At 34.6% G+C, this 15588-nt stretch overlaps 1 protein-coding gene across 1 annotated transcript in view; it reads right to left on the bottom strand.

The window, feature by feature from the left end:
• The window catches only part of LOC150107757 (mitochondrial 2-oxoglutarate/malate carrier protein), a 221365-nt gene that overhangs the window by 67059 nt on the left and 138718 nt on the right, over positions 1–15588 (bottom strand). The window contains exon 6 of the mRNA XM_090391516.1: positions 7836–7926. Within this exon, the coding sequence (XP_090247642.1) occupies positions 7836–7926 (91 nt within the window). The remainder of the gene's footprint in view (positions 1–7835; positions 7927–15588) is intronic.

Here is a 15588-nt window from a genome sequence, read left to right as displayed (position 1 = left end):
AGTGCATTTACATCAAGGTATGATGAGCTGTGCATGTAAGAGTGGGACCTTTCATGATGAGTCTTGACTCCATGGAGGTTTACTGATAATAACAACAATAACAACTGATGTTACAAAGATGAAAAAGTGAAATGACTCTAAAGATTAAATATAAGATGATTTATCCAGGCAGTAATGATTAGGAAAAGGACAGAGTAGCTATGCCAGATTTTTTGCTTAGAGTTGTGAATAAATGGACTGCTAGAGGTGGTTGTAAGTGCCTCAACAGTGAATGAATTTAAGGAGAGGTATAATAGGTAATGTGTGAATAATAGTTAGTGTGGGTCCCCCACAATGTGATACCTCTATTAATTTCTTTTTTTCTACAAACTCAAAATTTATTCATACTATTTATAATATATGTGTGTGTGTGTGTGTGTGTGTGTATGAGCACGAACATGTATGTACACATACATAGTTCACATGCTTAATACTAATATTAATTAATGTTAGCAGAGTACTGATATATATATATATATATATATATATATATATACAATGCACAGTGGCAACAGCACATTCAGCAGCAACCTCCCTAGGCAATTGGCACATGTCTTTGACAGATCCTCTGTTGATTTTGTGTTTGAGAAATAAGTTGTGTATTTATCATTAAATATTTCATGAGATTTTGTGCAACATGTCCCTATATGCCCAATGAAAAAACTTAGTGAAGAGGCAAGCAACTGATCTTGAATAAAATTGCAAGTTGCACATTACAGCAACACAACATGAACCTGGTAAGCCTGTCAATATGATTGCACATGACTTCAGATGGTCTCATTCTACAGTGATGACCATCTTGAAAAATAAGGATAAAATCATAGAGTCTGTGAAAGGATCTGGTTTCCTTCAACGATAGTGATGAAGCACTGACAAAGTCTTATCAGTGATATGGAAAAGCTACTGGCATCATGGATAGAGGACCTGAACTAAAGGCACATACCTCTTAGCACTATGACCATAACTGCTAAGGCACTAAGTCTCCTCAACATGTTGAAGGAGAAAGCAGGGTCCAATTAAGAATACGAATTCAATGCTCCTTCCAGGTGGTTCATGAGATTCAAGCAGAGTTTTGAGCTGCATAATGTGAAAAGGTATGGTGAATTTGCAGGTACCAATGAGAAGGCTGCTAAGGAGTTTGTGGAGAAATTGGATAAAATTATTATGGAGGAAAATTATTTGCTACAGCAAATATTTAATATGGATGAGACCGCCTTATTTTGGAAAAAAATGCCCAAACAGAAGTTCATCCACAAAAAGTTAAAATCCATGCCTGGTTTCAAAGCTCTTAAAGCCCATATTACAATTCTGTTAGGGAATAATGTGGCTGGATATAAACTGAAACCATTTGTGATATGGCACAATGAGAATCCACGAGCCTTCAAAAACATTAAGAAGCATAATCTTCCAGTTCATTTAAATAAACATAAAAACGTATTCTGATTTTAATACACATATGTACAAGAACGTCGACTAGTTTCACTAGCATACTGTCTAGCTTTGTCAAGACTGAAAAGATGAAAGAAAATAATAAATGCAAAAAAATGAAAGAATACAGTTTACCGTTAACAACGGTTAGGCAACCAAATTTGACAGCTCGCGTGACAATGTATGCATGAAGCGAGATGCTTCAGTCATTATTGTGAATATGCGTTACATGCATACATTGTCACGCGAGCTGTCAAATTTGGTTGCCTAACCGTTGTTAATGGTTTACTGTATTCTTTCTTTTTTTGCATTTATTATTTTCTTTCACCTTTTTAGTCTTGACAAAGCTAGACAGTATGCTAGTGAAACTAGTCGATGTTCTTGTACATGTGTGTATTAAACCGATGGTCTTACGATCAGAATAAGTTTTTATGTTTATTTAAGTATATAAAGACCAAATATGAATAGTCTAAATGGACAAATAAAACTTCCAGTTCATTATCAGAGCAATAAGAAGTCGTGGATGACTCAAAAATTGTTTAAGGATGCTTTAATCCACTATTATGCAAGTGAAATGGAAAGCTATTGTGTGAAAGAAAATATAGAATTTAAAATTTTATTAATTGTAGATAATGCTCCAGGTCACCCACCTTACATCGGTGGTCATCTTCACCCCCAAGATCAAGGTCATGTTTCTCCCTTCAAACTACTTCATTGATCCAACCAATGGATCAGGGAGTACTTGCAGTGTTTAAGGCTTATTATCTACAGAAAACTTTTTCACAAGACATTTCTGCCACTGAAGGAAATGATCAGATTCTCATGCAATTCTGGAAGGCATTTAATATTTATTTATGCTATTAAAAATATTGCTGTGGCTTCGGACGAAGTGACCTCTCAATATATGAATAGCATATGGAAAAAGACACTAAAAAGATTTGTGCACAATTTTGGAAGTTTTGAAGAAAATGAAGACCTTTGTAAATTAAGTGAAGAAACAGTGGGCCTAGCAAACAATCCGAATTGTGAAGTGAATGATGACAACATAGTCCAACTCACAGAAAATATCCCTGAAGAGTTAACCAATGAAGAATTGGTCAAACTGGAGGAACAGTGTGTTGCAGAAGAAGAATGAGAAAAGGAAGAGAAAAAAGATAAACAAGAAGTAGTTAAACAATTCACAGTGAAAGACTTTGCAGAAATGTTCTCTGCAGTTAATGATGTTCTCAAAATGGTTGAAGACATGGACCCCAATGTTGAACGCTACTTATTAGTAGAAAGGAAAGAACATGATGCATTTGCTTGCTATAAACAAATTTTTGATGAAAAGAAGAAGAGGAATAAGCAAAGTACATTGGACATTTTCATCAAAGAACAAAGGTTACACCAGTTACTGTATGAATTTGAAAATGAGCTATATGAATTTGTTCTCTGATGATGTTTTAAATAGAATACAGCTCTGATGTAGGTTTTTTTTTTTTTCCATTAGAGGTCAGGCCAGTAGTAGAATAACAGCTGATCAAATGATTGTTACTTTGGCATATTGTTTGAAATATAATATAGCTTGTCTTTGTATGTATACTCCAGATGATGACCTTCATATGAAGGTCAAACGTCGGGAAATTAAAGTAATTATTCCTAACAAGGTTGTAGTCTCCATAAATTTACTGAAATGAATGGTGATCATCATATAACACTAAAGGAAAGGAGTCTGTAAACAAGACCCAAACTTTAGTCTCAGTGGCAAACTTTGCAGAAAAATACATTGACTAATTCAGTGACAGTGGCACGTGGTCAAGTTCTTTGCAAGGATAGAAAATTAACACTATCATGGACACATGAAGTTGCTGTTATGAAAAAGATTTTTGTTTTTTTTAATCCCACACACGAGCAGTACAAGAACCTATAGCACATCAATGTCATGTGCAGATAAGGGTTGGGAAAGAAGAAATCTTATTGACATTCATCTTAAAGAGCTGTAGGAAACACATCAATGGATAGGTTGTTCCAGAAGACAGAGATAGACGGAATAAATGAGGAAGAGGAGAAGCAGGTTCAATGAGTTTGCAGTTGTACTATAAAAGGATGTTGAGCAGCTGCTGCTCTTGTTTCAACAAGCCTAACAGCAAGTGGAGGAGTAATGTTTGCCAGTTTACTAAAACAGTTACCATGGAAGTACATGTAGAAGAGACACAGAGCTGAGGCACTGCATCTATGAGATAGCGGTTGAAGTGAGGTGAGGGAAGTATCATCTATGAGCTGAATTGCTCTCCTCTGGACAGGATCAAGAATTTTTAAGGAAGTTTTTGATGCATCATCCCAAATGTGTGAACAGTATTCTAAGGATGGACACATCTGGGATTTGTATAAGGTTAGTAGATGGAGTGGGATAGCTTCTTGAGCAGAAAAGAATGCTTCATTTTTCAGAAGTTGACGAAGCTATTGATGTGATATGTTTGTGCCAAGAGTGGTTGGAGGTAAATGTCAGTAAATGAAGGATAGATAGTTCATCCTGTCTGGTGATGTGTGTATTATTGAGGATGAGGAAGATGGCCTGATATCTCTTTTGCAAGAGAAATGGGAGGAATATGATAAAATGATATGATATGATTAAAGATGATAAAGGTGACATGAAAATTGAAGATAAGGATATCCTAGATATCTGGAGTAATTACTTTGAACGATGGTTAAACCAAACAAGCAATGACAGAACAGAAGAAATTTTAAAGAGGAATGCAAATAGGAATTTATATCAATAGGGTAGAAAAAGCCTCCAAAAACTTGACATGTAGAAAGTTACAAGGGTAGATGCTATTTGATCAGAAATGTTCAAATATGGTTATAAAAGTTTTACAGTAGATGCACAGCATAATTTACAAGGTCTGTCTGGTGACGAGTCTGTCTGTCTGGAATTCAAAGTTTTGACCAATTGGAATAGAACTCTCATAGTCCCTATTTAGAAAAAAAGAGAACAAAGCTGAATGTGAGAATTTCTCTACTAAGTGTTCCAGGTAAGATTCATGCAAGCATACTTGGAAAGAGACTGAGAAAAATTGTGGAAGAGAAACCTGGAGAAGAACAAGCTGAGTTCAGGCCAAACATGAGGTTGTCAAGATCAGAATTTCACTTCATGACAAATATTTGTCATGAAGTGAATATAACAAAGATCTATTAAGTTTTATGGATCTGGAAAAGGCATAAAGTAAAAACTTTTCAGAACACTACAAGGGGTAAATGGAACATCACACAGAGCAACATAGTTTATATTTACGTTGTATGCCAGCTGTTCAGCTATTTGGGCATAATTTTTGGTGAAGATGGTAAATTAAATTTGGAAATAGACAACAGAATAAGCACAGTTGGAATGGTGGGAAGCCAGATGAATAAATTTATATATAAGAGTGAAATAAGCCAAACACTAAACTAGCAGTATGCAAGACAGTGTTCAAACTAGTTTTAAGTTATGGATCTAAGAGCTGGACTAGAAATAAAGCATCTGACTGAAGATTAGAAATCACAGATATGAGACTACTGAGAAAACTTAGAGGAGTGAACAGATGGCATCAATGGGAGAATATTAAAAATGAGGATATTAGAAAGGAATTTAAAGGATATTAAAAATGAGGATATTAGAAAGGAACATGACTTTGTTAGCATTCAACTATGTGTGAGCAGAGCTAATCTAAGGTGGTGTATATAGTCACTTAAATAGAATAGAATAGAAGTGAAAAGGTTAGCAAAACAGGTGTTTGATGTGAAGATTGCAAGAAAAGACCCAGAGAAAGATCAAGATCTTGGTGGATTGATTCAGTCAGAAGTGCCTCAGAAGCATGAAATGTTAGATACAACAATATTGAATTGCTGACAATAGACTATGGAAAGAAAACTGTCAATAGGAGATTAGTAATAATATAGTGTTACATCCTGATAACTTAACAATGTGAAAATTTCAATTATCATGATGTAACAAGAGAAGAAATAAAAACCCTGTATAGATAACTAAGTAAGCAAGCTTGTTCCTAAGCAGATATCATTAAGAGCCTTTGAAAGTAACGAATAGAAAAAATTAAAAGAAAGAAAAATATACTTGCATCCAAGTGAAAAATATAGCTGAAATTGTTTGTTGAACTAAATAAAAAAAGAAGGAAATTTTATTACAGGTTGTGATATGATAAAATAAGGTTAAGTAAAGCAAAGAAGATTAGTCATAGGATTTTGTATGTGAGAGGCTAGTTTTTACACTTGAAATAAGAGATTAAAGATTCGATTTAATTCTTAGAAAATTTTGGAAAGGGGATTAATTTAGTATAGATGACATAGAGGTTAGCTTAAACAAAAACTAAAGCTCAAGGTCATAATTCACGAAGTGAGACTTCGTCATGTGTCAGTCGCGTGCACATGGACCACATGATGTCTTGGCAGAAAAACGGCACTCTAATTGGTCCGTGAAATCGACTCCAGTAAAGGGGGAAGAAAAGAAATTGAAGAAGGTGCCAGTAGGGGTCATCGTATAAAAGGGTTAGGAACCCCCCCCCCCCACGGGGCTGAGTTCCTCACAGTTTTCTTCATGAGTCTTCGTATAGGTCTCATGCGGTTTTCCAGTGACGGGTTAGGAGTTTTCTCCGTCCGATACAATAAGGAAATAAAGTGTGCGGGTTTTTGATTCCGTGTTCCTATTGTAAGAAATGAGGGATGCTATTTAGTTAAAAAGAAAGAAGATAATGTCAGTGAGTTTCATCATCCAGTGATCGTAACGAGAGAAGGAAAAATCTATAAAGAAGTCAGAGCCCACATGGTGAGTTTCACACCATAGAATAGATGATCCTATGTAAGTTCTTAATTGAAGCATGTAAGGTAAAGATTGTGAAAGACCATCTTAGTGGCAAAAGAACTTAGGAGTGATAAGTTATAGAAGAGTTTGTCCTAGGAAGGTACAATCGGAAAAAGGCAGAGACCAGTGTAGAAGACCCGAGTCAAAAGGTACTGTAAAAACTCGTGTCAATTCAAATCATATGTAACTGTAACATTGCTCAATTACTGAAAAGTTGAAGGGTTTAATGAGAATTATACTAGGACTTTAGTACATGTCAGACTGGAATGAGAATGAGCTTGTTACTATACATTAATAAGTATTCATGTGCCTAGAGATTTATGCATGTACATTGTATTTTATTTAAGAGAGTTTTAAAGGTCAAAAGTGTGTATTAGCTCAGCGAAAGGATAAATTTAATTCATATTGTCTTAGTAAGAAAATTAGAGTAACTGAATATATATGTGCTAGAAAATACAGAATTATAGCGTGATCAGATCAGTAAGGGGTTAGACAAAAAAGGTCAACTAGTTCTAGAATTATACATGTTTGTATGTATAGAATCTGTTATGGCGATATGATCACAATTCTTATATAGGATCTTAACCTAATACTTGTGTTTAGCTAGTGTTAATTTGTATTATATATTCTTAGTATTGAATTGATTTTTATTTGATAAAGAATGAATACTATCATGTTTAAGAGTTCAATAAACTTTTGTTCCTTGAAAATACAGTTGTCTGAGATTGCCGCTCAATGCACCACTTGTAACAACGTACGAATCTAATCATGCGAGGGGGGGGGGGATTTTGTTAAGTTACGAGATAAAGGTCACGACTGCATATTAGTTTCACACTCAGACATATTTTGGTAATTGCTCCTTGTTTTTGAATTTTATATCTTAAACTAAATGTCCTGAAAGGCCAAGTATAAAATAAATATTTAGGGACACTAAGGGGAGAAGAAGCTTGGATATTTGTATTTGGGTGATATCTCGTATATAGATAAGATTTGGATAAAGACAAGTAGAGTTTCACATGTAAGGATAGTTGAAAGACTAATAATCGTAAATTGGGACACAACAATAGCCTTTAATCATGTATTGTCATAATATTCTGCATGCCCTTGAAGGTGTACATCAGGAAATTGATGCTGTTTATGATGGTGATATTCACATTCTTTGCAATCACCACACTTTTACTTTTAGGCAATGCATTCAAATACTATTCTCTATGTAAAAAAAACCTTATTCTCACTCACTCCTTATACAGATTTCAGGAATGAATGACTTCTTGTTCTCTTCCCACTCCTGCCATCTCCCACCATTTCATGAAAAACCTCTCATCCACTTATATGTCTATTATCTCAATCTCTCCTTGTCTTATCCAGTAGATTCTATAAATTGTGTTTGCTCAACCTCTCTTCATACTTGATATTCCAGAGATCAGAAGCCATATTAGTCAATCACTTCTGAACACTTTAGTATAATTCCTGTCCTACTAATTAATTAAATTGTCAACATTTAAATTACAAATGGATACTGCGCAATAAAACATACTCGCCACAGTGTGAAAAGACCTTCTTCTCTGGTAATTCGAATCAGTGCATCAAATACATTTTTGTATCCTCTCCTTTCAGAAAGAGGTAGTCTAAATGAAGATAAATGAATGATAAAGTTATTTTATGCAAGATCTAAATGGAAAAGAAAAGATAAATCAAAATATATTTTGATGAACATGCATTACACATATTAAAAGCACTTCAACAGTGACAAATAGATTAAGAAGAGAAAGACTATTTCTCTCAAAGCATGATTCGTAAGAAAATTTCAATATAATGATCTGATATATAGTAACACTTAGATATAGGTATTCTTAAATTCCATCATTTTGATGTATACTTAGTTTTGGTAAAAAGAAATACTATAATGCAAAAGTTGGAAACAATGGGAGTGGGATCTGAAATTCTCAGCTTATCCCTTTTTCTGTATCCAATGCATTTTTATTTTAAATCTACATGCTTCTCTAGTTCGACTCTAGCATAATCACATAATAAAATAACTACATACATAAATGAAGTACTTAAAAAGTGTTCAGTATAAAACATTTAAAGAATGCAATGTGGTAGTTAAGAAGAATAATTATTTTATCTAGATACCAAGGTTTCTCTATCACAATGAGTAAGATTTCATATGCAGACTGTACCCAGACAGAAAGAAACCAATTGATACATATATTCTTCAGATTTCATGCAATACCCTTCACAAAAATTTGGAATTGTCAATACTTAAATAGCAACTAAATGAGACATTAATGTAGACAAGAAATTATATTCTTGTTTAATCCTATAACATGAAGCAAACTTCCTTTCAGACATGTATACTGCTATGCATTACAGGAAGGATCACTACACAGACAGTTTCTACTGTTGTTGAGGTCTCACCAATGGAAGCCAGACCCAGGAAGATACCAAAGTTGAATTAATACAGAAGTCATATATTTTCCATATACAAGTTGTAAAAAAGGTGTATTACCTTACTATTAAAATATTCTGGATCAAAGATAGCTGGAAAAAAGCTTTTTCCACTTGGTTAGAAAGGAAATTATACCTCACAACTACATTAATTCAACCTTGGTATCTTCCTGTGTCTGGCTCCCACTTAAGAGGCTTCAATAAAGGTCAAAAACAGTCTGAGCAGTGAAATTTCTTTTACTTTTCCTTCCAAGAAGTTAAAGAAATGATTTCCACATGATCTACAAGACATTAAAGCTGATTTCTTTTATTTTTACTTCCAATAAATTGCACCACCCCTCAAGAGTTTACCAAGATCCCCCGTTCTAGTCCTATCCTGATTTACACTCATGCATTAACCCACACTTCACTATGCAGGCATCTGAAACCAAAATCCTATGGAATAGGTTGGTTAATTCTTATTCTGGGAGTGTCTTATGTCTGTAGATGTATGTATGCATGGAGCTGATTTGCCTGTTTTGAGGGATGAAAACCATCTCCATACAAGACTGGCTAATTCACCATTTGATTGAAAACACCTGATAAAGGTTCCTCATGTCATAGATGGGACTTCAGCCCATGTCTTTCCAATCATAGGGCTTGTCTAGACCAACTGAACTACAGAGGTGCTATGTTCTAATAATCTCTATTTTGGTTACACTGGCTACACCGAAGACATCCACCAATCAGGTGATATTAGATTATATCCATCTCCTTGCTGACAAGACTAGGCATGCATGACAAAGTTTCTACTTGCAACAGGATCTTTAGGACGATATAAAGGTTCTTTCAAATTATCTTTTGGTTTATTATTTCTAAGAGATTACCTATTCAAAGAATGCAATAAAGGTCTCTGAAATCAACAAATATTTCTTTCAGTGTCTGTTTAAAAAAAGGAAATCATTAATTTTGATTCTTGCCACTATATATTATTAATATATATATATATTTTTTTTAATGTACAGGTGCACCCCCCCCCCCTCCTACTTATTCACCAGATTAGGGACCACAAAACTGGCAGAAACCAGAAATCACCAAAAAGCAGAAACCATTGTCATGACGTTGTTCTCTTGATGTTCGAATCCGCCATTTTGTTAAAAGTCACTTTCATAAAATAAAGGAAAACTAATTGTAAGTTGATCACTGATCTAAGGGTAGAGAAATTTCTATTATACTGCGCCACTCTATCCTTAGATAAGTCTATATGAAATAGTAGGATCAATTCAAAATTAGTTAGCAGTCTTTTCATTCATTCAGGCTGAAGCATTTATTTTCTCTCTTTGGGATTCCACTTGATTCGAATTTTTATGAACAGTGCAGTAAAAAGAATTTCAGACCTATATTAAATAAAGCATTTAATATAGGTCATATAACACTTACGTAAATTTTACTTCTAATTTTAAATAATAGAAATAAGTCAAACATTAAGTCAAGTCAATTACATTAGCACAATCTTCCAAGTCTTCACATACACCTTCTTAGCTTCTGGGTTATAAAGTTTTTACGCTTAAATGAATATAATAGAATATCCAATCTAATTAGTTTCACACATTTTTAGTCATGCTATAAGTTCAAAATATTACAGGATCTAATAGCTGAAAATATCTTTCAAACAATTCCTATCTCCAACTCTCAATCATGAAGGGTTTCCACAGTTAAAGTTAATAATTCACTATGATAGACCTTACCGGAAATGGTTCCTAGAACATCTATTATGTTGTGAGCAAACTTCTGGAATTTACTTATCACACTTAAAGAATAAAAACACATCTACAAAACTTATCCGTAGTTATACTTAAAGCACTATCAATTATGCTTCAGAATTCTTGACATCAATTAGGGCACTTCAACTGTCCTTATTACCACTTATAAATTAATTAAAACACTGTGAGGTTCTCTTTAATTGGAAATAAGCTGCAATACTAGATCAGCTGGGTTTATTCAGAATTCTTCCTTGAATGTTCAGCTTTTTACTTTATCCGATTGTAGCTTTAACTTTCTTTCTATTATTACTGCTGATTTCAATTTCAGCTAACTATAAAATTCGTTACGTTCTTGCTCACTTATAAAAATTATCCACTTAACTCCTACCCTTAAGAACCTTTTATTTAGTTCTACTTCTATAGTTTATCACCTTACTTCCTTTTACTTCTAAGTTTCCATCCCCACTCCTCACTTTTTATATATTTTTTTTTTTATTCTCTCTTTAGCCCACGCTCTGTTCCACTCGCGCTCGTTTATTTCACGCGTCTCCATGACAACAGACAAACATAAACATTCTCGCCAATGTTAGACAAGGCTATACTACTACATTGAGTCATTACATACATTAAGCTTTATACACAAATATGAATAATTAGAATATTTGCTTTTCAATAAATGCGTAGTTAATATTGCAAATATAAGTTTCTATAATATTGACATAACAACAAATAAAATAGCTTAATAATATTTAATACAGAATCTATTTACCATTAACACATTTCTTTGATTAAATAATTAAATATTTGATATAATTAAGGTAGTTATATGATATCAAATTATAATTTACGTTATTTACATTAAATAATATTTACAAACGCAGCCTTTGTGATGGAAAATCATGTTGGATTCTGAATCAAATAACATTTTTTCTATTTTCTACATAATTAGAATCCAACACCATCTTTATTTAGCTTGTAAATGTATTTTAGCTCCTGAAAAATGTAAATAATGCACTAGGATATACAAAAGTACAGTAAAATGAATTTAGTATGCATTAGCATAACATTTTTAATTTCCTCTAATGCTTCGGCTTTATTTTTAACAATTATGCCAAATGCTGTGCGAGGTATGGCTAGCTTGTGGCCTACATCAGTTATGCATATGCTTCCTCACTAACTTTTATTAGTTCTAGCTTTTCTTGCATTATAATTAGGTAGCATTATAATCACAAATATAAAAGACACAGCACATAATTTTTAAGAGATACGTGCATGCCTTCTATAAACATACCAAATGTGAGTCAACTGAGAGAAGAAGTACATGGAAAGTCAGCAAACCATGCCCAAAAAAAAAGTAGAACAGTGAAAAGCAAGATGGCAAAAAGCAGGGGACTATTGTATATGCATATATATATACACATTAAAATAATGAAATGGGAAGATAAAGAAATGTCTGACAGGTATAAGGGACATTACACTGAGGTATATAAGCACTATCAAAAAAAAAAAAAAAAAAAAATCACATTAAAGAACTCGGCACTGTAAGTTAAAAAATATGGTCAAATAACATCGGTACAGTGAATGATTCCCTTCGACAGCTAAACAGGACTGACTGGTGGACCATGCTTGCTATAAGATTCTGCTACAACAAATTCCATTCTTTCACCAGTGCAGACTTTAGCTTACCAAGTGACAAAGGCAGTGGTTGTCAGCATGTAATGCAACACCAAAGGTGTCCCTTGGATGTTCAATTGGATTTAAGTCTGATGTTTATGCTGGTCATGGCAGTCATCAGATATCTTCAGTTTCAAGATATTTCTGCCACCACTTAAACTCTATGGACAATGGCATTGTCATGAGTGAAAAGAAATTGTCACCTGCACTTACCACAAAGTCACACACAGAATTTCAGGATCTGTTTTTGGTACCTATGTGCAGTTATAGTATCCTTATCAAAAACATCAAAAGGGATGTAGCTGTTTATCATTATTCCATCCTATACAAGAACACAGCCTAAATCATGTCCCTTTCTCTGATGGTACTGGATTTTCCATTCTCCTCATGTCAGCAGGCTAAAACAGGACTCAGAGAAAAGAGCTGTATCCATTTTCCAGGGCATTACATGTTTATGGTACCAGTTTCAAAGAGCTCTGCAGCAGTTTGTGGTTAATAAATTTAATAGTGTCCACTTGAACTGAACCTTCTTAACACAGTCTGGTTGGAAATGTTTTCAACTGTGACTGCCGCAACCTCAAGAAACAGTCAGTGAACTATCAGATTGATAGTTCAGTCAACTAGTCAATGGCACTGTCTGGGAGTAAATGAAAATTCCTCAGGTCTCCAGGAAAGGAGTGAGTGTATGATGCATAGTCAGGACAGCACCATACTAAATTCCCCACAGATGTAGTAAGGGGGCACAGTGGCCTTGTCCAGTCCTAAATCTGTTTAGCTGATTCCAGAGGTGTTGAGGTAGAATCCTGGCAGTTCGATGGTTGGATCTGTGATTAGATACTTATACTTCATTTCAGAGTCTTCTCCATCAGTTTTGAAGACCATCATCTGGTAATTCCACAAGCCATAATGGGAGATCTGGAGGCAAGGTGGTGCAGAGATATCTTGGTGAATAGGAAGATACATGTTATTTCTTTGATGATAGCTTCTTTCTTTCTGATGCATGGAGGAGTGATGTGGGAAAGAATAGGTAACCATGGGAAAGGAGTAGCCTGTAAGGTACCAGAAATGGTTCTGATTGTTAAGCTGTGTGTCTACAAAAGTTGTGTGGCGACTTCAGCTCCAAACGGACAAACAATACTCTGCAACAGGGAAGACTAGAGCCAGGGCTGCTGTTCTAAGAATTGAGGCATTACAACCTTAAATTGTGTCTGTCAGCTTATTTATGATGCTGTTGCTGGCAGCAGATATCTTTAACTTAGTTTTTTCCAAATGTTTTCGGTAAGTTAGATTATGGTCAAGTGTGATGCCAAGGTAACAAGGATTACTTTCATGGATTAGAGTCCTGTTGTAGAAGTTTATTTTTAGTTTTCTGTGAGCCTTGTGGTCATTTAGGAGAAAGAAGAAACAATAGTTTTGCTGGGATTAGGAGATAGTCCCAGTATTCCAAGTAATTTTGTAGTGAGCTCAGATCTTTGCTCAATGTTTCCTCAAGGCCTTTGAAGGTACTGTCTTATCTGTAAACTAGCTGTTGGAGGGGTATTGTTGTGTAAAAAAGCTGGGGTGAGGACAGATCTTTGTGGCAATCGATATCCTGTAAGATAAATATTCTACTGTTTTGTGAATTCAGATGAACTTTTATTTCCTATTTCCATTTTTTATAATAAATTTAGTTTAATCCTTTATCCAAGTGTGATAAAGTGTGATCACACTTGGATAAAGGATTAAACTAAATTTATTATACTCTAACCAAGTGAAAAATAAACTTTCAACATCAAAACCTATTTCCATTTGTTCCAGTAATTTTTTTTTTTTTTTTGCAGTTGATTTTTTAACTGCTTTATACAGTAAACCTTTCTTCCATTAAATGTCATAAGCTGATAAAGTCAATGAAGGCAGTATGTATTTTTAAACCCTTTTGGTATCCAGCTCTATATAGGCTGTAAGAGCTAGGACCTTATTGCAGCAGTGTCTGCCAGGCCTACACCCAGCCTGTTCACTGGGTAAAATAGCTTCTATTTGTGGAGAAATTCTAGAGAGGATAATCCTTTCAAAAAGTTTGTAAAGAGTACAGAGTAATGCTACAGGACAGTAGTTATTAGGATCATCAGTCAACTTATTAGGTTTTGGCAGGGCTATTATCTTTGGTTCATGCCAAAGTTTTGAGAGCCATTCATCATTTATTATTGTGGAGAAAAAATTAGATAGCCAGGATCAAGGTGAGTAAAAAAGTCTGGAAAGATGCCATCAATGCCAGGAGCTTTACCTATTTTAATTTGTTTGAGTGCTGTATTTCATCTATAGTTACTGCATTGAAGATTGCTGTAGATGTAGACCTGATAAGAAAACTTTTTTATAAACACAACAGATTTTTTTTTTTTTTTTTGATTTAGCTTTGAATCTTAAGAGAGCAGAAGCAGTGTCTAGATGGTTCTGTTGTTCATACTCTGTCAAAAGAATACTACTTTCAGTTCACCACCATAGCATGTACATTTTTCTGAATCCTCTTGGGATGTATTCCTTGCCAGATGCTACAAAAAATTTAGTGAATCTTTCATAGTTGTCAACTGTTGGTGGAATTATGTTGATGTTGCTTTCAATGAATTCAGTAAATTTTGACCAGCTTGCTTTCTGAAATTACATCAGGGTATCGGGAAGCTGTTTATTCTGGGGATTATAAGTCCTACAGTGATTAGGCAGAGTCTGTGCTGGCTGTGGAGAAAGGAGGCAGTACTTGATTGGTTGAGGTGAGAAGGGTTCCTTCAGCATCAATGGTGGTAAAACAGAGGTCAGGGGTTGTCTCTGATCTCCATCTTCCAGATTTAAAGGTTCTAGCATCCAGTCTGTCAATTGCAAGCCTGGGTTGTTATCATTATTGTATCCCCAATAGTGTAATATGCGAGTTGAAATCAATAAGGATGATGCTAAGCTGGACTGGCTGAGGAAGTACAGGGCTTGGCCAATCAAGTAGAGGAGGTTTTTATACATTGTAGATTAAGAGGTTGTCCAACTGGATGCTAACAAAAAAGTCACTTTGTGAACAGCCCAGAGATTTGGAGATTCTTTCCAAATTTGCTTTTGCATAGATCGCCAAGCCATATCTTTCATCAGGTTTATGAGAAGAATGTAGCCAGGAATGGTAATATTTCCTTGTTATGTGTAGTGATTTTCTTGTAGGTAACAATGTCTATACTTTGTGCCTGGTAAGAATGTTATTTAATACCTCTAATTTTGATCTAGTGAATCCCTCAATATTGAACTTCTATAGTATATTCAGGAAATTCCCGATGTTCTTGTTTGGTTTTGTACATTAATTTTTAAGGTGACTGAAATGATCTGGAGACTGTAGTGGACTGGACTTTTCGAACATAGCCCTCTGCCTAAGCTGTGGATGAAAACCTTGTTGACCTCAAGTGGGTATGCCTA

Source organism: Typopeltis vanoorti, chromosome 4 (assembly GCF_054136105.1).
Source record: "Typopeltis vanoorti isolate ZY-2024b chromosome 4, IOZ_Tvanoo_1.0, whole genome shotgun sequence".
Classification (NCBI taxonomy): domain Eukaryota; kingdom Metazoa; phylum Arthropoda; class Arachnida; order Uropygi; family Thelyphonidae; genus Typopeltis; species Typopeltis vanoorti.
The sequence above is the reverse complement of the archived record's forward strand: the minus strand, read 5'-3'. Positions and strand labels throughout refer to the sequence as shown.